A 25,326-nucleotide genomic window follows, 5' to 3' on the forward strand; every position below is an offset into this window, starting at 1 on the left:
CCAGGATATATGTGGAGGTAAGGCCTTTTGTTGCAACAGCAATTATCACACCACTTTCACATTCACTTTCCAGCTGTGAAAACAGTTCTTCACCCAGGTTTCCAGAGTGAAAAGTTTGTTTGTGATTAGGTGCTGATTTGCTGCTCTCTTGCAAATCTCACCCAGAGAGGCTGGAGCAGAAAGAGACATTTAGAAATAACGTTTTAGAATAAGAACAGCAAGCATGTTTAATTTTACATTAATGTCTATCAGAGAATGAAGAAGTGCAAGGTCTACCATATGGCGATGTTTCTTTCTGACTGTGACGTCTGTGGCACTTGTAAGGGTAATAGTTAAGACAAATACTGTTGCCTCAAGGGCAAACAACTGGAAACAATTTCTCAGTAAATTGCACTAATTGTGAATAATGATGCACATTTTAAATAGTTTTGCGGGGTCTCATAAAAATATGTGATTTGTGATATTCAAGAAAAGAGGAAAAGGAGATAAAAACAGATTGAAGTGATTCATTGATTATGTTACTATTGATAGGGTACAGTTATGTTAAAATATGATGAGGATGAAGAGATTCTACCCTTTTGTCACACACTGATGTTTAAGTATAAACAGCTTCTTACAGCTTCATTTTAATGGAAATTTAAAAAGACGTCCACTATTGGCCCTCAAATATGTATGCTCTACAAAATCACATTTTCACTTAATATAATAGCAAGCAGGAAATCAATGTGGAATACAGGCAACGGACTCTGTGATTTAGGATAAAAGTGCTTTCATATGGAAGCCACGTGACAAACCTAAAGTGGTTAAAAAGCACCTCTTCACATCTGGCTCTGCAGTGTGAAAGAGAGTTCATCATTTACGTGGCCTCTGTAGATGGTGAGGAGATTATTTGCTCAGTTCTGGTTGTGCAGTTTGCGTTTGGGAAATTTACTTTCCAATGACTTGGATATTTATGAGGATTTTAAACATGTGATTTTCCCATTTGTTCCATTTCTCGTGGGTGTTTGAAAGAAAAGGGTTGGAAGTCAAACACAAACCACAAAGGTATGACTTTACAAGAAGCTACTGAATAGAGCGGTGCGTGTTCCCGTGTATGTGTAAATGTCACGTTTAGTCCGTCAAATACACTGGACCTGGACATTGAACCTAGATTCTGGTCCCAGGTGTTGAAGCGAGACATATCAATATGCAGACACACTATTACACTACCTCTACTATTTCTCTAAAGCCTGTTTTTACTTTAGACGAGGAAGTTGAAAACATGGCCACAGAGCTAATCTGCACAGAATCAAACCACTTCTTACTGGCAAGATTGTTGCGCTTTACCCTAAAGTCCACCTCGCCAAGCCCATTTTCGGCACACACAAGGTATTCGAAGCAGCAGATTGTTGATTATTCACAATTATTTGCCTTTTTTTTTTTTTGGATTCACTTTTCTAACATTCCTATATTAGGTTGCCAAAATAGTCTTTTCCCACACCACACTGTAGTCTAAAAACTGTTCTCAGACTGTGGGGAACGTTTAACAATAGATGTTTTGTTCAACCTAATATTTCCATCTGTCGGCAGGGCAGCTGATCTCTCCTCCAGACACCGATGTAAGAGCAGATCCCAGTCACTCAATAAGTCAGTGATTAAATATATCCATCTAAGTGTTTCTTGCAAAGGATTTTTTTGATGACCCAGGATTTGTATCTATTACATATTATATATATATGTGTGTGTGTGTGTGTGTGTGTATATATATATATATATATATATATATATATATATATATATATATATATATATGTATATACATTTACTGTATATATACCATATATAGCAAAGTCCCCCACTGAGCTAATATAAAATATCCCAATGACATGAATAATAACAACATGGTTGATCATAAAAACACCTACACCAAAAATGATTCATAACGATCTTTCTCTCATAAGTCCCACCCACACCAACCCCAACAATTGTCTGACAGCAAAACAACAAATACAAACCACTACTCTACCGTAATTGACATGTGTTTTTCTTTCTCTCAGGTGGTGATAATCTATTTGTTATTGAAAATGGAACATCAATTCAGTTGCACATAAAAAAACCTGCATCATTTTATCCTTTCTTTCTTGTAATCATCATACACGTTTGCTCCAAATGAGCGTATCATGTCCGAATGTCTAAATTAAAAAATAAATTATGAAAGAAGGTTCATATACGTGTGTGTGTGTGTGTGTGCCCTCATGCTGAAGGTCCATTTGTTGCTATGTCATTTCAGATTGAATGGTGTTGCACTATATCAGTCAAGTAGGATTATAATTTATTATTACACCATAATGGATTACATAAACATGAACTCTCTTGCTAATAAAATAATAATTTATCTGAAACAAGTAACTTTTAAATTTAAAAGACAATACCCATCTACTTTTTCTGCAAGTACATGTTTTTCTTTAACATTTGTGTACATTAGTTACAAGTATAGTGTCAGTAGTGTCATTTTTTGCCACAGTAAAAAAAAGTAGTTAGTTTGAGAATTCAAACCTTTGCAACTGAATGTGCATTGAATGTTATTGCACATTTTATATACTTAGACAGTAATAGTAAGGAGACAGGAAGGATAAAGTCCATATTGTGGATAGATGATGGAAACCAGCCGATGGTGAGACATAGTTCTAGTCTGTGGTGTGAAATCCATAGTTTAACTATAACACTAAAGGACTGCTGGGAACTGACCAACAACAGATCCACACTGTGCTCTTCTGTTAGCTCACATACTGTAAGTGATTCTTTGTTTCTTTCTTTGTTACTCTCTGTCTTTCTTTTGCTTGTACAGTAGACCATCGTCTCTCTGTCAGTACCTGTGGCGATGCTGGAATTTCACACCACCATCATAGAATCCACACCTCCACCTCATGGCTCAGATCCACCTTTGCACCTTCCTTTCAGGTGGGATCTGGCAAACTGCGATGCGGGTTCCAAGCCATTCTCAAGCCCTCACTTCTCAGAACTGTATTTGATCGTCTTTTTACTTGGAACTCATAGGTTGGCTATTACATTAAGGGAAAGGCAAGTGTGCATGTGTCAGCCTTTGCTCCTACTGTTTTATGTAATTAAAAAGTAACAACAAAGCAACTGAATCTGTTGCTTTTCCTTTGATATTGTGTGTAGGTTTAAGAAGTGAGCCTTTAAGTGGATATAAGACATATGACCAAGGGCAAACGTGCCCACAGCTCTCAGGATTCTAATAAATTAAATAAGAGCCCAACAAGGTCCATAGAGTTCATGTATTTATTACGGTACACACATTTTAATGGGGCTGAATCCCTTTTGTTTCAGTCCTTAAGAGCAGTGAAAGTTGTTTAGAGGGGGTTTCCTACACTTTGATTGGGTACAGATGTGGTCTCTGGAGTAACCGAGGCGGACTGGTGGAGCCCACTGGGCTTTACTTAACTCACTTTACTCACACAGAAATCAAGAGGAAAACACATCAAAGTATACTTCTCATTCAATGGAGCTAATTAGGCTGCGTCAACAAACTGGCACCACCATTTATGTTTGGTGGTTAAGGTGTGAGGACCCTTTTATAGTTCACTAATGAAGTGGTTAAGGTGAGTCAGTAGCACCCTAAGGGTAAATACATGCCAGATCTGTTTTACTGTGCAATCACTGTAAGCTCTATACACTACACCTCCCTGCACTCTCGGTTGTTGTGATTATTGATGTGTCATTATTTTAAACAGTACCCATTCAATATGTTCAACATCATAGTTGGCACTGCGCACACTGGTGCTCTTAGTACGTCGCCTGCCAAGTTTGACAGACAGGCGTTCCTTGCATGTATCGACAGACAGACAGACAGACAGACAGATAGATTTGTACCATGCATCATGCGGTGCCTCTGGTTGTGACTGCGTGCCATGATGTCCATGCTCAGCATTTCCTCTGTGCCTCCGAAAACAAATGTGATTTTTCATTGTGTACTAAAGCAATTTAGATGCGATCTCAAGGGTCTGTGACACAGCTGAGGAAACACTTAACACGTTTACATGAACACTGTAGAGATATACCGTCTTTGGTCAACTCTTAGGTAATAAATAAATACATTGATACAGACAATGCTGTATTTTGTTTTGATTGATTTAAAAATGACAAATGATTTGATTGCTAATCTCCATCTGTTTTAAGACACAAATTATTAATTACTATTATTCATATATTCATATTCTTTAATGTTGATAATATGTTCATTCTGCAATGCTCTATAAAAAGTCTGAGAAATTACGCAGTGAGCACTTAAGATTTAAACATGAATAAATCAAAAAGACTCTAGCACCCTAAACTAACACTAAAATAGACAGGCATATAGGGTGTTGAACTTGAATATAGTGTGACAGTTTTGCACCAAATGCTCCAGTTGAGTCATTTTCCATGAGATCACTGAGACCACCTGCTGCTGCTGCTTTTCTAGCAGATGCTCATTATAGCTGTGAGCTCACCGCTTTGCTACCTGGGTCATAAAATGTTGTCAACGTTCCCTCAAGCAGTCAGGGAATCTGCTGGTGCAGCTTTATTACGGGGGGAAAAAAACAAACACAAAAAAACATGTTGCAGTTTAGAACTATTTGCAACTTTTTGACCTTTTTTGCACATTAGTTCCTATTAGTGTAGTTAACGACTGAGGCCTCTCTGCCCACTGTGTGGACACAGACCTCTGGTGTGGAGACAGAGACACTCTGTCAAATATGCGTGGTATCTCAGAGTGGACGGCCTCTCAAAGGAGCCCGTTGTCCTTCGTCTTCCCAGCTCACAAGCCTGACGCTCTGCGTTGTGTTTTCACAGGCGCGGGTCAAGGGCTTATCAGACAAACACGACGGGTGAGAATTTGAAGGGGGAATGGAACCAACAGCCGGTGTCAGGTGTATTTATAACACGTCACTTTTAGTTTTATTGCTGGGTTAAAAAATGATGCTGGGTGAAATGGTTGGTACGTTGATGCTATTCACACTATTTACATCTTCAATGTGTTCAGTTTTAGGGACCATTTTAGTGTCGGGCCATGTATGGTTGAAGTGGATGGATGCATAATTTAGTGCAAACTTTTCTTCTTTTCTTTTCACTTAAATCATGAAACACTCTTCCAAGAGTGTAGATGATTTGTGAGAGGATCACATGTGTGACCCGGGTATTGTTACTAAGTCATTCACTGATGCATATGCCAGACCCAAGAGATGAGCCGTGATTTATAGTGATACACCAACGAAAAGCAGTTGCTAGGAAAACATCAATGTGAGCAAAAACAAAACAAAAAAAAACTGGAGCTCTGCGTGGAATCAACGACATCATTCACCGGGAGAAAATAAAAGCCCGGGAGCCACTTGGATCTTCTACTGTCAGGGTTGATAGTGGGGCTCATGGGAAATTAAAGAATGTGCCTAAGTCAGCAGTTACTAATGTAGAGTTCTTACAAAACTGCCAAAGAAATAAAACTGGCAGGTACGGGAGGACAAATAAACCACTCCGGCAAATGTTTACACGAGCAGTGTTGCTTTACACCCCAACACCGTCTGACAGCGAATGTCATTTCATCGTCAATAAAAAATAAACACACCATAGCTCTCACTGTTTCTGTTTTTAGCTATACACGTCTTTCTTCACCTCGTTTGTCAGACCCTCTGGAACCGACAATGTACAGTAGCAGCAGCAGCAGCAGCAGCAGCAGCAGCAGCAGCAGCAGCAGCAGCAGCAGCAGCAGCAGCAGCAGCAGCAGCAGCGAGGGAAACCTTACACTGTCCAAACAAAGTGTGGCTCACACATTTCAACTATGCGGGAAGAAGCTATGGGATGAAAGCCTGTCAAAGAAAATGTATACACATAAACAAGCATCAATAAAGATAAAGGCAGCCCCAAACAAACCACAAGCAACAAAGACCACCCTGAAAGTTGTGTCTTTCTCTCGTTGTGGTCAGGAGGTCCTTTTCCTTACGTCTTTTGTGCCTGTCACGATGACAAGATCATCAACCACTGACTGTTTTCTAAAGGTCAAGATCACAGGTCAACCGTATCCTGCCCTTAGATCAAACTGTTTACTCGAGACCACAGTTGTTTCAGCCCTGTGTCCATTATTAGCACCCAGATACCTTTTCTTCATCACTTTTTCCCCTAACCGCATACTTCAAAATGAAATTTAGATTTATTTTTAAAAAAAAGTTATACTTGTACATGTGCAAAAAATGCTAATAACCATAATGTTAATTTTGTAGGATAAAGGTCATTTATGGTCAATTTAAAATATGAAAAAATCATTCTCTCAATTTGTTTTTATTTATAGTTTCTCCTTCTCTTTGATGAAACAGACAAAACAAGGCACTACTGCTGGAAGGGGGGCAGTGTAGCTCACGTGAGATGATCACACAGAAGAAGATACAATACTGGTAAAGATGACGACATGATGACAAATCTGCATTACCCACTAGTGCAGGGTTTCTCAATCCTGGTCCTGGGGTCCCACTGTCCTGCATGTTTTAGATGTTTCCCTGTTCCAACACACCTGACTCAAATCAGCTCATCAGCAACCCTGATAACGAGCCATTCATTTGAAGCAGGTGTGTTGGAGCGGGTGCATGGAGGGCAGTGGGTCTCCAGGACCAGGATTGACCAGGACATTTTTTGCCTTAAAATGTCCGTCTGGACAAGAAGATTTTTGGGATTTTGCCCATTTTTCCAGAATAACTTTCCATATCTGGCAGTTATTTACAGTTTACTGCATGTTAAAATTGTAAACACTGTAGTTGCATGTTAAATTTGAAATTAGAACAGTATAAAACATTATTTAAACTAACATTTGTTTGCATCTTTGTCTCCAAAAACAGGGCAAAAAATAGAAACTATATACAGGTGTTTTTCCAACTCTTTCCGATGTTAGGTGTCGCAGTGATCTAAACTAGTTATCAGTTTAGCAACTATAATAACCTTTGGAAAATAAATATGCGGTGAACAAGTAAGTAATGTGACCACTAAAAGCTGAATGCTCAGAAATGGGAATTCATCAGTCACTACACATACTTTAAAAATCGAAAAGTTCGACACACAAAGGAATTAACTTACATTTACATACGTTTTTTTGACTGACCCGGTCACATATTCATGAGCAAACACAATGCTTATTTTGCAGCATTTAGCAGCTCCTGCTGTGCTTTTCACTTTGCTCCACCTTTGTTCTAAGGACGATGGCTGTTGGTTTTGTGGGACAACACCATTTTTGTAACTCCAGCGTGAGTCTAAGCTGATTTGTTGATTCTAAGCTGATTTGTTGATTCTAAGATGTCATTTCGCCCTTAGAACACAGAGCATTTCTGCTGCTACAGTAGAGAGTGTCGTGTATCCTATATAGGCAAACTGATTTACATTCTCACCAACTATATAAACACACCTGAGCAGAGTACTCCTAGCAAACCTGTGTGTGAGTTCTCTGTGAGTGTGTGTGTGGAAAGTGTATCTTCTTCATATATTCTCCTATGGCTGTGAACTTTGCACATCTGGGTCTGATAAGGGCATGACACACACACACACACACACACACACACACACACACACACACACACACACACACACACACACACACACACACATACATATTTTCCTTTGATGATTCAACAGTTACACACAGTTACGTCGTCCACTTTTTTTTGTTGCTTTTTTTAGTCACTCTGTCTTTCTCATTACCTTTTCCACCCTCCCGTCTGCTCTGCTTCCTTCCGTTTGCTCAAACCTTTTGCTGAACGTCTGTGGTTTAGACTCAGGTCAGACTCAGGTCAAACAGTTGTTTGTGTAATTCTCCCCACATGAATCACTCTCACAATCTGCACATGAATGTATACGCAGCTACACAGTGACCCTTAACTTCAGACCGACGGCAACAGAGGGATTGAGAAAAGGAAATGACAAGTGTGACGCCTTAGTGCTGCTTTGGTGCTGAAGTCTCATTTTTATCCCTCTGATCCTCTTTACCCTCAATCTCACGCACAGACACATGTATTCAAGTGTCGCCTCCTGGCATTTAAGTCACTGTTACCTCTACAAGGCCTCTGCTTCCCAGCTTCCATCAATGACAGGAACACAGTCTGCTCCTTCACCCTGTGGTGGTAATGAAGCTGCAGCGTGGAAGGAGAAAAACTTTATTTTATAGCTGACATTTTCCTGTGACCTGAGGTTTGGTTTGAGCTGCAGTGACAGGAATTGGCTAACTTCCATTCTTTTTGGACAGACTAAACCAAACCTTAATCCTAACCTTCTCCATGAGGACAACTGGTCCTGTCAGTCAGTGTTTATGTTGAAAAAGGTCATAAAGAGATTACAAATGTGCACCCACACTGAGCATAGGAAATGAATACTGCTGACAGGCTAATCTTGCCCCAGACACAGGAACTTGCAGCATTGCACTCCAGAAAAACGAGGGGCACCAGAATCATGTGATCAGGATGTATGTATGAAGATAACTGCAAATAACAGGTCCTGCTCTTTAATTCATGAAATAAAAATAAAAAAGAAGTGTGAAACTTCCACCGGGGAAATGAAACAACCAGTGACATAAAAAAACAACAAAAAAAACAGGTAGTTTGATACCGAACAAAAACACAGCACAATATCATGTTAGTAACAGTGCAATAGTGTTGATGTGCAGGCCTGATCTCTCTCTTATTAGGTTAGTTATTAGATTTTCATCATTTTAACAGTGTTGGTATTAATGTACGTCATATTGTGACATCGGTGTTTCTAAATCATTTGTTCAGGTTAACCTAAGTGGCACAATCCTGCAGGGAGAGTGATTTTAGCCACTTCTTATTAAGTGGCTAAAATCACTTTTTCCTTCTTTCAGTCCTGCGGGTCTTAAATTGTCCGTTTAATTATTTATTAAACTCTACACAAAATGCATAAAATTTAAATGCCAATGGCCTTTGCAAGGATTTTAAACATACATCCATCTTCTATTGCTTTATCCAACACGTGAGGGTCGCGGGGGTTGCTGGTGCCAATCCCAGCTGACATAGAGCGAAAGGTGGGGTCACACCCTCGGCAGGTCCCCAGGCCATCACAGGAACACATATAGAGACAAACAACCATTCATTCTCACACTTTTAAACATACTTTGTTTATTTTTACACTGAGAAATCCCATCTAGCGTCATTTGTGACAGCATATAGCAACCATTAAAGCTGTTTTTGTTTATTTGCCATTGTGTTCTGGACTCTGTCTGACATACTTTATGACGTTTCTTCATGCTTTATCTCCATCTATCTCCACACCAACGACTTATAATATAGTGACTTAGCCGTGAGATGATGCAGCCAGAAGGACCTCGGAAAGACACTGTGTTCAAAATCTGAATGAGTCCCTGTGTGCTGGGAAGGTTTTATGTCATTGACAAATCTGCCAAAAAAAATAAAAAAGCTTCCAGGCTGCAGGAAAACATTTTCTGAAGAATAAAGTTGTAATGTTATGAGAATAAAGTCGTAGCTATTATTCAAGCAAAATCTCAGATGATCGGCTGATGAGAAACGCGGAGCATTTCGTGCAGTTACATTTTGATTTGGGCTTCACAAATAATAAGAAATACTTAATGTTTTTGCCACTTTAGCATCAGGCCTTTGAAAAGACTGAGTCTGTGTTCTCATAATATTGCGACTTTATTCTTGTAATATTACAACTCAATTCTTATAATATCGTGACTTTATTCTCATAATATACTCTGCCGTACTATCGTGCAAGGCAAGGCAAGGCACAGGTAAATCGGAGACTCTAAATTGAGCGTAGATGTGAGAGTGAATGGTTGTTTGTCTCTATGTGTCCCTGTGATGGACTGGCAAACTGGGATCGGCTGCAGTTCAGGAACATGATGGATACAGAAAATGCAGTGAATGATGTCTGTATTGACTGAATCCTTTAGCCGTGACTGAGCCTGAATGTAACACACATCACTGTGTTATTACACTGTATGAAAACAATGCAGCTGGAAATTACCCGACAGTTGTTAACAGTAGTGAAAGACCAAAAGAAGGGGAAGCGCACAAGCTTGTATCTTCCTCAATGAAGACACATATTTATAACTTCCAAATACTTTAATCTGAAGTTGTAAATCTTTGAGAATAAGTACAGCTACCAAAGTTGTCAATATTTGAGACTATACCATACATACACCCTGGCATCAATAGTTTTGGAGATGATAGCGACCACTCACAAATTTAAATTGGTTAATGTGCATATTTTATTGTACTATCGGCTGTTTTTATTGCATGTGTAAAACTCATTTCTTATTACGCTCCACCAAATCAATTACCATTAGGAGGCGATTATAATACTGAGCTGATATCTCCATGTGTCTCCAAAGGGATTTAGAAGCGGCTGCAGAGCAGACTGCCTTTCCACATGACAGGAAACAGAAAGGAGAAGACAAAGAGAAAGTCTTTGTGATGCCCATGAAACCACACACACTTATGCAGTTAAATGAGCAGAAGCAGGTCACATTACAACAGAATACAGGAGCGCGGGGGGGAAAAGAGACCTTCAATTGTTTCTTCATATTCAGCATAATCCACAGGTCAGTTATCAAACTTAACTTGCATTTATTCAAAAAAAATAAGGGCTGAATGTGTAGAATATACCTTGTTCACAGATGTTGAACTAAATCATTTAAGAATGCTAACATAAAAACAGATTTGCTCTCAATATCAGTCAGCTAAAAACACTGCTTTGAAAGAACTGTTTTATACTATTAACATGAATGAAAACATTCAAAGGGTTTTGGTTTTTTTGTCTGCTTTTTAGACTCACTCATGGAGAGCAACACATCTTTTCCTTTTCCTGAGTTTCCTGCCAATCACAGTCACACCAATGTCACCTGTTCCCGGGACAACGTCTTGAAGACTGTGCTTTTTCCCGTTCTCTACTCCGTGCTGTTCTTGGTCGGGCTGTCACTCAATGCCGTGGCAGTGTGGGTGTTCTTTCGCATCCCGTCGCGATCTCACTTCATTATATACCTGAAGAATATCGTGGTTGCAGATGTCGTCATGACCTTCACGTTCCCCTTCAAGGTTAGGTTAAACTAGTACTAGTGCAAGGAGTTATTAAGCTGTTTGAAACTGGTTGTATAGGCCTTTAGTACATTTATAATAATGAGTAAATAAATGTGAAATAAATGAACCCAGCCATCTGAGGGTCACATCCAGAGAACTCTTAGTGCCTAGTGCTGGTCCCAAGCCCAGATAAAAGGAAGGGTAGCGTCAGGAAGAGCATCTGGTATAAAAGCTCTGCCGTGTGGACGAATACTCTGCTGTGGTGACTTGAAGAATTCCAAATAAATCATCACAGTGATTCATAAATGTTGCTACTGAACAATAATAGGCATCATTTTGAGTTACACTTGAGAAAAAAACTAAATATGAATTACCCAGCAGCAAGTTAATAGCATACGACGTAGTATTAGGGGCTTTACTCTGATAATATTACAACTTTATTCTCGTAAATATTAGGACTTTCTTCTTGTAATAATATAACTTTATTCTCGTAATATTACAACTTTATTCTCGTAATATTACAACGTTATTCTCAAAAGATTACGACTTTATTCTCAAAAGATTATGACTTTATTCTTGAACGATTACAACTTTATTCTCATAATATTACAACTTTATTCTCGAAAGATCACAACATTATTCTCATAATAGTACGCCTTTATTCTCGAAAGATTAAAAAGCATGTTTGGCCCTGATACTCATCAATAGTACATTTACAACAATCCATGTAAATAAATATTGCCTAAATGTTCACACCTTCTTAACATATTATAACCATTACAACCATTTTTTTTCCAGGTGCTGTCAGACTCCAACATGGCTTCCACTGGTCTGCGTGTATTTGTATGTCGAGCTTCCTCTGTGCTCTTTTACCTCACCATGTACATCAGCATCCTCTTCTTCGGACTCATCAGCATCGACCGTTGCAGAAAAACCCTCAGGCCTTTTAGAGGGACCAATGCGGCCCGACTGGCCCGTCGTAAGCTCCTGTCCGGGTCCATCTGGACCTTCCTGCTCGTCCTCAGTCTACCCAACGTGATCCTGACGTGTAAGACCCCCACGTCTAAATATTTCAAATGCAGTGACCTGAAGACCCCGGGGGGGCTGTTTTGGCACGAGGTGGTAAATCACGTGTGTCAAGTGATTTTCTGGGGCAACCTGGTGACTGTGATAGTGTGCTACACTCTCATCACCAAAGAGCTGTACAGATCTTACTCCCGTACTAAGACTCACAGTGCTGGAGAGACGATGGGTCGCATGCCCCAGCAGCCCACTAAGAAAATGAACGCAAATGTCTTCCTGGTCCTGGCTGTATTCTTTGTGTGCTTTGTGCCATTTCACTTTGCCCGTGTGCCGTACACGATGAGCCAGACCCGGGGCGTCCTCTTCAACTGCCAGCTCAAGCTCTTCTTCTTCCAGCTGAAAGAGAGCACACTGTTCCTGTCGTCCCTAAACGCCCTCCTCGACCCACTCATTTACTTCTTCCTCTGCAAGTCCTTCAGAACCACTCTGTTCAAGACCCTGCGGCTCCCTGCTGCCACCTGTGGCTGTTTAACAGGGAGAGGATCAGACACAGATACAGGAAGCACTCCTTTAAGAGACTCCTCTGTTTGTTCATAAAAGCCCTGGACACTGCACAAACACTTAAGACTGTTGCAGTGTATGGTGTCCTGACTCCATTCCATCACAGAACATACATTAAAACATTCCTTCAGTAATTACTACACTGTAACGCACAGTAATCGCAAGGTTTTTGTGTGCAGAACAAAAAGAAAAAGGCATTCATTTCTAAATATTCATTTAAAAGCAGAAACTAAGTTTCATACACTGTTCCTCTTTTTTACTGTGTATGTGTATTTTTTTGCTGTTAGGGGTCAAAACAGCAATAATAATAATAATAATAATAATAATAATAAAATAATAATAATAATTCATTTAATACATCAGTGACACATGTTGTAACTGAATGTGTTACTAATAAACTGCCATCTACTGACGCATGTGCCTGTGCATTTATGTTCATGGCTTTTGTTCACAGTGAATGCTTTTTCCAGAGCTTGGTGTGCGAAAATGACATTTTCCATTGAGTCCATTGAGACACTGAAATATTAGAAAGTAGTCAAGGAAACTACTGCAGTAACAAAATAACTTTGACTACAGTTACACAGGCAGATAGAATCCACATTGTAATAAATGTATTTTAAGCGTAAATGATGTGCCACATAAAAAAGGTTTTTGTTTTCTATGTAAAATGGCTAAGTGAGGCCTCCAGAGATAAAACAAACTTGATTTGTTATTCAAAGTAAGAAATTGCTCTGTAAGCCTTGAAAAGACGGAAAAACATGGCCTGCCATTGTGAATGTTATTTGAATAATTCTTTGCCCCTCACTGCTCATAGATTTGAATCTATCTGGTGGAAAAAGGTTCTCATATTCCTCCTGTGAAGGTGAAGTACAAGGAGACAACAATTCTTTGTGAGTATTATTTTGTTCAACAACTTTCTGAAATTAGCTCTAAAGTAAAAAGTAGGAATCAGATTAACAGACCATGGGGTGGTTTATCTAATTGTTAGCAAGTGGGGTCTGTTTAAAGGTTTTGCTGTTTTTTTATTTGGCGTAAAATACACTACTTTTCCATCCTTTATATTTGTATTAGAATATTTGAATTTCTTCAGTTCACACACTGATGAGGTGAATCTATACGGATCACATTTATTGCATCAAAATGACTGAGGCAGAAAACTAGATCTATCGTTAGACCTGTAGCATATTTAATATTTCTACTGCGTTAAATGTGACCAGTGTTGTTGTTTTTTTGTCGTTCGCTGTGGTGAAAACAAATCCAACAGTTGCATAACTTCCAGTGTTCAAAGTCAAATGGAGGTGTCAAGTTCAGCAACCAGGATGCATTCAAATAAGTTGAGCAGTGAAAACCACATTTAAATGAATGACAGATGCAAATCAGGCTGGACAATCAAATTCCCTCAGGACTTCAGACCTTATCATCCATCCATTTACATTTTAAACTTTTTAAAACTCTAAAAAACAAAACAACAAAAAAACAACTTTGCTTTGCTACATAATTTCATGCCAGTTCACACACGTAGCAAGTCATCAAATCTGCTTGTTTAATTTCCAAAGTTAAAGTTTCAGTTTGTTTCCATGCACAGAGACAATGGAGCAGTTGTTCTGTGGTGTGTCCTCCATTTGAAAATGGGGTTCTGTCAGGCAATACTATCAGACCTGAGTGTGGCAGAAAAGGGACAGGGACGTGAAGTAAATCACCACTTTCTTAATACCTCCATGTGTCCACTATAGTGAGAAACACAGGTAGTGGCATAGATCTGAAAGGCTTAATCAGCACTGTGTGAACTCGTTTGACAATGGTTTATATGTATATATATATATATACATATAAAAGACATTTAAAAGTTACGCACTGCAAGAAATACAAATCATCCAACATTCTGGTTCAGCCTACAGCTTGTGGATGGTATTTTTTTAATAATAAAAAATGTGCTTCTTTCATTGACGTCTCCATTTTGAATTCCAGATTTCATGATGTCGACCGACCACTCACCGAGCCTCTCTTCCGGCCACCAGACCGGAAACGTGGCCTTCGTGTGCTCCTACTTCCTCTTGTTCGTCATCGCGTTGCTGTTCAACAGTGTCTCCGCGTGGGTGTCCTTGCACCTCCGCTCCACCTCCACATTCATTGTGTATCTTAAAAACCTGGTGGCCGCCGACCTGCTCGTGACTCTGTGTCTCCCGTTGATAGCAGTGAGCAAGCTTCCAGGAGCCTCAGTCGAGGTCGTGTCTTTCACGTGCCGTTACACCTTTGTCATTTACTTCTCCTGTTTGTACATAACTCTCGCCTTAATGGGACTCATCAGCCTGGATCGATACTTTAAAGTTGTTCGACCATACGGAAGGCTGCTAGGACAAAGTGTGATGTTCAGTCTTGTGTTGTCCACCTCGGTTTGGATTGTGATATTTGGCAGCACAGCAGTTCCAACCTTAATTCTAGCCAGCCAGGTTCCATTCAATAGGACAGAAGACGTCTGTGCGTTTGTATTTAGTCCAGGTGGTCAGGCACTTCACAGGTTTGTGGTTTTATTTACAAACATACTTTTTTGGTTGATCAGCTTAGTGATTGGCTTTTGCTACATCTGCATCACCCTGAAAGTCCTGCAGTCGTTCAGAAACTCTGCGAGCAACAACAGCCAAGGGAGCAGAAAAACCAAGCTGCGGGTCTTCCTCATCCTCCTTGAGTTTGTCTTGTGTTTTGTGCCTCTCCACTTGCTCCGCATTCCTAACACATTAATAAAACTCTTTCACTCAGACTATGGCGTTGCCAATGAACCGAATCTATTGAGTGACTTGTTCCTGTGGATGTCGACCGCCAACGTCTGCCTGGATCCTCTTCTCTACATCTCTCTGTGTAAGGAGTACAGAAACAAGCTGGTCGACATGATGGAAGCTGCAGGGATCTGTGTCGGGTTATGTTCAAGTGAAAAACAGGACGACTCCCAGGACACCAGTCAATAGTCATTAAATGCGGCACCTTTACAGACATAGAGATGAACATAAATAAATAATATAGTTACAAATAACACTGTTTTGTTTTGTTTTTTTTTAAGTAAAAAAAATTAAAAGAGAGAGTAGCCCAGTAGTAGCTTTTGAGCTTCATTTTATGTATATACTGTATAGAAATATATATATGTATATATATATATATATATATTCTATACAGTATAGTATATACTGTACTTGCCTTGCTTTTATTATGTTTATTATGTTGGTATACTATTTTACTATACAATGTGATGTGGTGTAATCAGCTGTATTCTTCCTTTTCTGTATATAAAAGAAAGAGTACCATATTTACCTGTTAAAAAGTTTCTGTATATATATATATTATTCCACTGCCTTAAAGTTGGATGGAAATAATCAATAAATAAACATTTCCAAAACAAACGTGTGTCCAAATGCTTCCCTGCAAGTCAAACCAAAAACACATTTCTCTCGTTTGAATGCACTGAATGCTCCACTGTTCACTGTAGTGGGGATTCCCTCCACTTACATGAACCAGGCGTTTGATTTTGTTGAGAATGAAATTCATAAGTGAAAAAAAAAAACACGCCTGGGCAGTTGCTGATCTTTTCTTATCTTTAAAGGCCAATAAGCTCCATTTTTTTACTTCACCTATAAACAGCTGAGTCCACCTTGTGGTCAGATATTGCCACTGCGCCAGTTGTTCGATCAAACAATCCACATCAGTCATGCCTGATGTGGAACATAGTGATTTAAGTTCGGGGCCAGATGAAGGAGGTGACACCTCCACTCCACGCTGAGTAAATGGCCTTTTTTCCCCCATCTGGCTAAAAAACCATTAGGTTTTCCCTACTTTTGCATATGCCCTGGTAAATTGCCCTTCTCATCACGGCAGAAACATGAATTTGTTTGTTAGGAAAATAGACAGCGTCCTCGTCAGTATACTACTGTCACCCAGGTCTGCCTCGCGACTCTGTGCTGGAGAAGACGAGGGATTCAAGTCATCAGCTGTAAGTAGCTCCATTAATATCATATAAACGTGTCACTTAACCCTCGATGATCTCATCTTCAGACCTTAATCAACCGTGTTTAGTGAAGTTAAATGTTTTTGATGAGCTCTGTGTTGTGAATGGAGAAACACAAGCCTACAGGAGATGTTGTTTTGCACTTTACTCACAGTCTAATGTGTGTTTCATGAGTTGAATCAGTAAACTGGTCATTAACTACAAGAACATAGTGTGGGACAATTATGATGTTGCAAGAGGTACGGAATATATGATATATACATGTCATCACGAGCTTGCTTTACAGGACACACACTTGTTTCACTTTTCTTCAGGTGCCGTGATGCTGTTGAATCAGACGTCTCGTGATGATTCCTCCTGTGACGACTTCGAGTACCACCCATACATTGTCCCAACGCTCTACTTCCTGATGTTCCCCGTCTCTTTGCTGCTGAATGGCGTCACAGCCTGGGTGTCGCTGCACCTGGAGTCCACCAGCACATTTGTGGTGTACCTGAAGAATCTCGTGGTCGCTGATCTCATCATGACCCTGATTAGCCCAATGAGAGTGGCAAGTAAATTGCCGCAGGCCTCAGTTCGTTTATATGCTCTTTCCTGTCGGGTTTTCAGTGCGATCTCCTACAGCACGCTCTACACGTGTATCAGTTTTCTGGGCCTCATAGGTCTGGACCGCTTCTGCAAGATCATGATGCCCCACAACGGGCTGTTTGGCCGCAATCTCACCCTGAGCAAAGTGGTGTCAGGCTCTGTTTGGCTGATTCTGTTTGGCGGTACAGCTTTACCGAATATCATTTTGAGTGACCAGTCGGTAGCCAATATGACAGAGATCACTTGTATGTCATTGAAAGGACAAGCTGGACTTGAATTCCATGAAGGGACAGTGATTTTCCTCAATGTGTTTTTTTGGCTCGTCAGCGTGGTCATCTCAGTCTGCTACATGTGCATCACAAAGAAAGCCATCCAGTCCTTCCAAAACTCCGGCAGTAACAACGCGCAAGGACAGAAAAAGATCAAGCTGCGCGTTTTTCTGGTCGTCGCCGTGTTTTTCGTATCTTTTGCACCGTACCACCTCGTCAGGATCCCGTACACCTTTCATCAAGTCAGTAATACCGAGCAGAACAGCTGCTCTTATTTAAAGGGCAAGCTCGCCAAAGATCTCAGCCTCTGGCTCGCCAACGCAAACATCTGCATGGACCCGCTTCTTTACGTCTTTCTGTGTCGAGAGTTCAACGAGAAATTGATGTCTATGATGAAAAGTGTTTCCAACTCATTGAAGAGGCTTTGGCAGGCAAAGCAGAAGTGACTTCGCAATAGTTTCTGACAAAGGTCATGAACCAATGTTCTGATGTGAACTGAGCTCAGATTTTAGCATAGGCTCACATTATTGCTTTGTGTATCAATGAATATTCTCATTGTTTGCGTGTTTATTTTATTAAACTTGATTTTCAAACCCACACTGAAGTTTGCTGTGCTGCTTGCTGTTCTGTAGTGTCTGACTCTGAAATATGGATAGATGAGATAAACACGATATTATTATGCTGCCAGAAACTCTGGAGGGATGAAAGTAATTTAAAGCTGTAAAACTAAATTGAAAAAATTAAAGTATGCCCTAAAATTAAACCCAAAATGCTTTTGTGTCAAATTATTTTATCTCAACAACAGCAGTGGGAACCCTTATACATACCTATCAAGGACAATGTTGACTGTTATTACTGGAGACATACTCTATATCACACACACCCTTTCTAAAGCAATGACTGGAGCTGTTTCATGTCGGACGGCAGGTGTCATAGATAACAATGACCCTCCTAACAACCCCATAAGACATTTGTTTGGGGTCTTTTTCTTCACACATGAAAGAGAGAGAGAGAAAAACATTTACATAGATTAGATTTTGTGCTTCCCACACCTGTTTTCTCACCAGTCTAAAGTTAAAAAAAAGGTTGTTTTGCCCACGCTAACCTTGAAAAGCGGGCCATGTGGTTGGTGTCGTGGTTAGCCCTCTTGCCTTTCCAGCTTCATGTCTTTCTGCGTGGAGGTTGCATGTTTCATTACATTACATTATATTACATTACGTGTTCTCCCTCCGTGTGTGTGTGTGTGTGTGTGTGTCCAAAAACATGCAGCTTTGGGTATTAGGCAAATTGGACATTCAAATGCCATGTTTCCACTATATGGTCTCAGCTCGCCTCGCCTCTACACAGTTTGGTTGTGTTTAATTTGACTGTGTGTGTGTGTGTGTGTGTGTGTGTGTGTGAGAGTGAATGGTTGTTTGTCTCGATATGATTGGCACCAGAGACCCCCGTGACCCTCATGTGAAGGATAAAGCAGTAGAAGATGAATGAATGAATGAATGAACCTTGAAAAGCATAAACATTCTTCATCTTTCTGGCTCGACACCTTTAAATGACACCTTTATTTCTAGCTCACACTGACCATAGCGTGACATGTATACAGACCAACTTTTTCTGAAGAAAAATGCATATTGTTCTGTTGCTTTATATGGATCAAATTTTGTTCCACCCCTCTATTATATTGAACTGCCTGTGATTATTTTTTAGGATCTACAGTCTCCGTGTCATTTCAAATCTAATCCGATTAAACAACAACAGGAGCAGTGATGCACATCCATGTCATTTTCCAACTCATTTCTTCCCCAGCTGTCATAATTCTTGGCCCAGATCCAAGCAACTTTGCACTGGAAATGATGTTGTTCTCAGAGAGTGCTAATTTTAGCAAGAAGGTACAAAAAAAACAAGGGGGAAAATAAGAAGGCACGAGAGGATATAAAACAGGAAATATGAGCGACGATGAGGGATGTTGCCTTTCCTAGATGATACATACCATCATCACAACAGTATACATTTGGTGTTTGCTTGTAACTGTGAGAAACAATAACCTGGGATTATGTGCTTGACTCATTTGTTGTTTGAGGAATTGAGCAATAGGAAACCATTAAAACCTATTTCTTATGAAGCATTGCAGAATGCCCACAGTATTTCTCACAAACTAAAACCACACTGGTCTTTATATATTTATCTTCCTGATTGTTGCATGCATGGGTGGTAGATACACTGCTGCTGCAGAGTTAGAGGGAGGAGCTGCGGCAGGATGCTTCTATAGATGTGGGTCATGGAAACGAGTGCATAGTTTTAGTGTCAACAGCCACTGAGACTGACCAAGGCAGAGCGGAGGCAGAGGGACTGGCACGGTGCAGAACAAGCCTCTCTGCAGACAATTGGAACAGGAAGCAAGGAAGGAAAGGCTCTTTCACTCAGAGGAAGACTGGAAAACTCTTTGGGATTGTGACAAGACAGCCACACAGTAGCTCCAGAGACCACCCATTGTAAGAGCATCAAACATACACACACACACACACACACACACACACACACACACACACCTACATAAAGAAGGGGGGGGAGAAACAGAATTCTCTAAAGATCCAAACTCTTTCTTCCGTTTAATTTTCTTTCTGTGAGTAAGGAGGAGAAAGGGGAATTGGTTATTTCCCGTCTTCCTTTTTTGGAAATAGCGTTAGTCTTTCATTGCTTTATTCATTCTTCTTCTTCTTCCTGTGAGTCAAAGTCACAGACATTAAGGACACAACTAGAAGGTAAGACTCAATGATTGGTTTCTCCCAGATAAACGTACTAATGTTGGCTGTGCACAGAGACAGCGCTTCAGTGACAATCGTTTTAACAGAACTAATTAACTTGGGGTAGTGTATGTTTTTGGTTGCCATAGCACCTGCTCCCGGTCTCAGTGTTATTCTGCGGTCCTTCAGGTTTTTTGGTGTAAAGACTGAAAATCAGAATATACATTTACGGTTGTATTCTATTAAACTTTAGATTGCATTAACATTAACATTAATATGTTTAAACGTACAGTAAGAATGTGCAATATAGAGTGCCTTATATCTTTTTTTTTCAGCACAATCTATAGGCCATCTGATGATTTTTCATTTTCATCCACTATATAAACACACTTGAGCAAAAAGTACTCAAAATGTTTAGAAAAAAGAAAAGAAAAAAACGGTCTCTTTTGTGACCTCTGCACAATTATTGCGATTATTTATATCACTACTAAAAATGCAATATAAAATGAATCATTACTTACCTACATACCTATAAACACACACCCCTGCGACGTCCATACGAGGAGCACAGATCCACTAAGGGTTAACTGACAAGAAACCACTAATCTAAATACTGGAAAATTCAAATGGGATTTATAGAAATGTTTGTTTGCTCTTGAATGTGTTGAACAACAGAACGGTACACTCGGCTACAACTATTTTAATATACTTTACATACTTTGACAGCACTCTCTTGTCTTGTTTTACCACTAAAGGCCCACACTGAAGATTAGAGGATGAATACCACCAACATGTCCATCAAATGTGTCCGGGACACCAGCGTAACAGCTGTGGTCTTTCCCTGTTTATACAGCATCCTCTTTATAACTGCCTTGATACTGAATTCCCTGGCTGCATGGATCTTCTTCACTATCCCCAGCACCTCAACATTTGTGGTCTTTTTGAAAAATGTGGTAAGACATGAAGCTCTTTATGAATGTTGCTGTGTCTGTGAAGCAATCAAATCCATTACAATACATTAAAAAAAAAGTCAAAAACAAAGTTATGATTCCTCAATAACAGGTGGTAGCTGACTTGCTGATGACCCTGACCATCCCTCTGAAAGTCTTAAGTGATGCAGGTGTGGGTAGCTGGCATCTACGTGCCTTCCACTGCCGATACTCTGGAGTTCTCTTTTACCTCACTATGTACATCAGCATCCTGCTGCTGGGCCTGATCAGTCTGGACCGTTACCTGAAAATCGTCAGGCCCTTTGGAAAGTGCGCCCTGCAGCGGGTGTGTGTTGGTCAGGTGCTGAGTGTAGCTGTCTGGGTGGTAATGTTTTTTTTAGCACTACCCAATGTTATTTTAAGTGACCAGCCACCTCAGGTGTCTGAAGGCAGACTGAAGTGCACGTCCATGAAGAGTGACGCCGGACGGATGTGGCATGAAGCAATTAATTACTTCTCTCAGGTAGCTATTAACTGCTAGTATAGCAAATCATCTCCCTTTTTGTCTGTGTGTCTGTTCAATTTTGAAGTGTTGGCCGGATTATCAATGGTCAGAGACTGGAAACAAGCGGAGACAACCCGCAACAAATCAACATTTTATACCAGGGTTGTTTTGTCAAAAGACACCATGTGGTTTTACAGAGAATTACAGTGACATAATGGCAAAAAAAAAACAAAAAAACACTCACACTATACATTTTCTGTTTTATTTTTACATACAATTAATCTAACAAGATTCAGCATATAACAGCGGTCAGATTTAACATACCTAATTTCAAGTCGAGGTCCTGATCTGGACCTTGTTTGCAATGAGACAGGTGGTTCCTCCACTGTTTCCAGTCTAACCAGCCTAAAACTGTGTCTGTGTCGTGTCAATCTTACACTTTAACTCAGAAAGAGCCTTGTTAACATGTTTTATGAAATATTTAAATGTGCTTGCACTGCATGTGACCATGTTCACATATTTACGACGCAATTTGAACTGCGGTGTTGCTGTGGCAAGTTCCTGTCATGCATAATGTTGTGCTGACGTGTATTTGCAGGTGGTTTTTTGGGGCACGCTGGCTGTGATGGTGGTTTGTTACACGTTCATCAGCAAGAAGGTTTACGAGTCATACAAAGCCTCAAAGAGCAGATCACAGACGACGATTCGCAGAACCAAGTCAAAGGTCTTTGTGGTGGTGGGGGTGTTTTTCATCTGCTTTGCCCCCTTCCACTTCGCTCGTGTTCCCTACACTTTGACCCAAACCCGCAGCTTGGTGAGTCACTGCCAGGGACAGAATGCACTCTACATCGCCAAGGAAACCACCTTGTGGCTATCAGCCACCAATGTGTGCCTGGATCCACTTATCTATGTGTTCCTGTGTAAGGTGTTTCGGAGACGACTGACAGCCACTTTCTGCCGTAAGCCACTCCACACAGGTACCCCAGAATCTCCCACGGTAACATCAACTCAAATGGAAATGTCTCAGTTGGCCCACACTAACAAACCGTCAGGTAATGGGATTCCACTGTAAGATAATGGACATTGCACAATGGGACGCCACTGTGACCATTTACGTGTAAATAGCATTTTATGTCAATAAAGGTTGTAAAAATGTCAGTTGGTTGTAAAAATTAAAGCAGGGTGATGGACATCTGGTAAATGGACGATGACGAGTGATGATGACAATTGTGTTGTTTGTGTTTTATGAAAGCTGTCCTGGGTTTTTGATACTGTGCTAACTAAAACGCCTCTTCCCCTTGTTTGCTAAGTCATCTGATGTGTTTGCTTAACTGTGCTTAATGTCCTTTTCTACTTCCTTTTCTCTAATCTCGCTCAAACGCCACTTTCCCTTTGACTAATGGCTAAATATAAAAAAAAAAAAAAATGTGAGCAAGGACTGAGTGATAACGAACGACTGCTGTTGACATTGCTTACAGCTGCTCTCTGTGCAATATACTGTAAATAACAACAATAAAAATAATACTTTTTGCATTGTCTCCAGGTTTTATACTGGAAATCTTAATAACAAGCCAAATATTTGTTCTGTATTATATATACTATAGGCCACCCACCACATCATACATTTATTAGACCACCAACCATAGCCACAGCTGCCTTCCTAGATTAACAGCATTGGTAATTATCAAAAACGTTTTTTACTACACCAGTACGTAGAAGCTCTTTGACCAAATGATATTTTTAAGGCTAAAATATGATTATTATTGTTATCCATGAGTTCTCAAATGTACTGTTTTACAAACATTAACATTATTACATTATTATTTCTTGATTAAAATGTCAAATTAGAGTTATTTACGTTCATCCCTGAACAGAAAAGAGAAGAAGCTCAGGGAGCCACCTCAAATTTGAGTATAAAAAGGTGAATTGACTTTGTTACTAAATAGCAATAACCTTTTTTCATGGTTGAAGATTTCTTCTTAACATTTAAACGTTTTAAATAGGGAAGGGAGAATCACAGTATTGCACTTCATATAAACACAATGTGTTTTTGATTAAGAGCAGCTCGGATGCCTCCCCTGTGTAATTCACTTCTTATTGATTATACTTCTATTTGCCACACAGATCAGTATCCGAGGCACATCGGAAGTGAAGTGTTGAGCAACTGACCTACAGGAATTATGGACTCATTCCTCTGCTGGAGATCGGCTGTTCGATAACACTGAATTTAAACCAAATCTAACAAGGCTGCAAGAATTTCAAAATCATTTATATAGCCCGTCACAATATTGCAGGTGTGTCTCATAGAGTTTTGAATTAAACATGAAGAGACAAAATATTTAGAAGTAAATAAGTGACATGTTTTTTCCCACACTGCAACACCCAAAGATTGGTTTTCAGGACATTTACCAACTGGTTCTAATGGATTAATGTCACCTCCCACCTGATTTATAATCATGTCTGCATGTGGGTCTGATTAATGTAATAATGAAATATGATCTCTCTCCATCCCACCCACTGTCGGCTACAACAGAGGCTGATATTTGGGCAGGAAATTAATGAGCTGCAGTGCAGTCGGAGCAGTGACTGCAGCCAGGGGATGAACCATTCGTCACCCTCAGATTAAATCCTCTGACAGATGACCCTGCAGTAGTGAATTATGAGAAATTCTAAATGACATTCATGGAAATTAAACAAACCCTGCAGATAGTGTTGCCTCGCACTATGCATAGAGGCACACGCTGGGGAAATACGGGGGCAGGTAAATGTATATGACAGTTATAGATGCGTCAAGAGAACCCGGTGAAACACGCAAGTACAGTTAAACCTGTCTTGTCTACATGTCACTGGTGCCAAAACGTGGCTTATGAAATATTCTATGCCACGACATCCCAGCTTGTTACAGCTTTACACTTATAAGCTACATGACAGGACAACGATTTTGACACTTACAAGCATCAAAGTGCAGGTTAGCTTTAGAGAAACCACATTGTGGTTTTATGCCATTATATCTCAGTCATCTTACAGACTGATTCTAAAAGTATGGCCAGAGAAGTGTATTTGTTGAACATTATGACAAAGTAAAGTTGACCTTTGACTTTTGGGATACAATTGTCATCACCTTTTAATTATAGAATATTGTTTTTATTCTATTTTAACCTTTATCTATACAGATTTTCCCATTGAGACACAGGCTCTCATTTTCAAGAGAGACCTGTCCAGGACAATCACTACAGAACAACACAGACAACACAACAATAAAGAAAATGTGCAAAATGTCAAGTGAATAAACAGATTCAAATACTAGGAACAGGAACAAGTTCCCACAGGGGTGGGGTGGTCATTTAGAAAGACTGGGTTGGTAAGTTCAAGACTCAGGTGATTTATTATATTTCTGTATGGACTGTATATGGATCTTTGTATGTGTAGGCATCATGCATGTGGGCTAATAAATGTATGGATGGATGTGTGAGGGCGTCTACATGAATACTGATACATGTATATTATTTAATTAATTATGTAAATTGTTGCATTTATTGTTATTGCATCCCTTTTATTTATTTAGTTGTTCTTTATTTCATTTTTCTTTCTTTTCTACTATTTTTTTGTTATTTATGTATTTCTTATGTGAGCAATAGTAGTAAAGAAGTCAG

General features: G+C 39.8%; 4 protein-coding genes across 5 annotated transcripts; all 4 read left to right on the top strand.

Moving 5' to 3' along the window:
* The first annotated feature begins 10,494 nt into the window (after nt 1-10,494).
* On the top strand, nt 10,495-12,947 carry p2ry12 (purinergic receptor P2Y12). Its single transcript, XM_044031463.1, has 3 exons — nt 10,495-10,588; nt 10,816-11,081; nt 11,862-12,947. The coding sequence occupies exons 2-3, from the start codon at nt 10,824-10,826 to the stop codon at nt 12,681-12,683; spliced, it is 1,080 nt and encodes a 359-aa protein (XP_043887398.1). The 5' UTR covers nt 10,495-10,588; nt 10,816-10,823; the 3' UTR covers nt 12,684-12,947.
* Nucleotides 12,948-12,975: 28 nt separating this feature from the next.
* Nucleotides 12,976-15,672, top strand: LOC122773076 (P2Y purinoceptor 12-like). Its single transcript, XM_044031464.1, has 2 exons — nt 12,976-13,537; nt 14,616-15,672. Exon 2 carries the CDS (start codon nt 14,621-14,623, stop codon nt 15,608-15,610), a length of 990 nt encoding a protein of 329 aa, XP_043887399.1. The 5' UTR covers nt 12,976-13,537; nt 14,616-14,620; the 3' UTR covers nt 15,611-15,672.
* Nucleotides 15,673-16,963: 1,291 nt separating this feature from the next.
* Nucleotides 16,964-18,058, top strand: LOC122773555 (P2Y purinoceptor 13-like). The gene has a single exon (XM_044032322.1). It carries the CDS (start codon nt 16,964-16,966, stop codon nt 17,942-17,944), a length of 981 nt encoding a protein of 326 aa, XP_043888257.1. The 3' UTR covers nt 17,945-18,058.
* A 1,722-nt stretch (nt 18,059-19,780) lies between these two features.
* LOC122773102 (P2Y purinoceptor 13-like) lies at nt 19,781-23,204 on the top strand. 2 transcript variants are annotated; one of them, XM_044031498.1, is made up of 4 exons: nt 19,781-19,987; nt 20,995-21,192; nt 21,302-21,691; nt 22,272-23,204. In XM_044031498.1, the coding sequence occupies exons 2-4, from the start codon at nt 21,016-21,018 to the stop codon at nt 22,743-22,745; spliced, it is 1,041 nt and encodes a 346-aa protein (XP_043887433.1). In that variant the 5' UTR covers nt 19,781-19,987; nt 20,995-21,015; the 3' UTR covers nt 22,746-23,204. The 2 variants fall into 2 exon arrangements, with proteins under 2 accessions (XP_043887433.1, XP_043887434.1); XM_044031499.1 differs by lacking the exon at nt 19,781-19,987 and adding an exon at nt 20,030-20,257.
* Nucleotides 23,205-25,326: the final 2,122 nt, after the last annotated feature.

This window comes from Solea senegalensis, linkage group LG8, assembly GCF_019176455.1.
Source record: "Solea senegalensis isolate Sse05_10M linkage group LG8, IFAPA_SoseM_1, whole genome shotgun sequence".
Lineage (NCBI taxonomy): Eukaryota > Metazoa > Chordata > Actinopteri > Pleuronectiformes > Soleidae > Solea > Solea senegalensis.

Coding starts and splice junctions, on each gene's coding strand:
- p2ry12 (XM_044031463.1), top strand. CDS start 10,824: ATGGAGAGCAACACATCTTTTCCTTTTCCTGAGTTTCCTGCCAATCAC. Junction 11,082..11,861: donor CCTTCACGTTCCCCTTCAAG/GTTAGGTTAAAC, acceptor TTTTTTTTCCAG/GTGCTGTCAGACTCCAACAT.
- LOC122773076 (XM_044031464.1), top strand. CDS start 14,621: ATGATGTCGACCGACCACTCACCGAGCCTCTCTTCCGGCCACCAGACC.
- LOC122773555 (XM_044032322.1), top strand. CDS start 16,964: ATGCTGTTGAATCAGACGTCTCGTGATGATTCCTCCTGTGACGACTTC.
- LOC122773102 (XM_044031498.1), top strand. CDS start 21,016: ATGAATACCACCAACATGTCCATCAAATGTGTCCGGGACACCAGCGTA. Junction 21,193..21,301: donor TGGTCTTTTTGAAAAATGTG/GTAAGACATGAA, acceptor CCTCAATAACAG/GTGGTAGCTGACTTGCTGAT. Junction 21,692..22,271: donor CAATTAATTACTTCTCTCAG/GTAGCTATTAAC, acceptor GTGTATTTGCAG/GTGGTTTTTTGGGGCACGCT.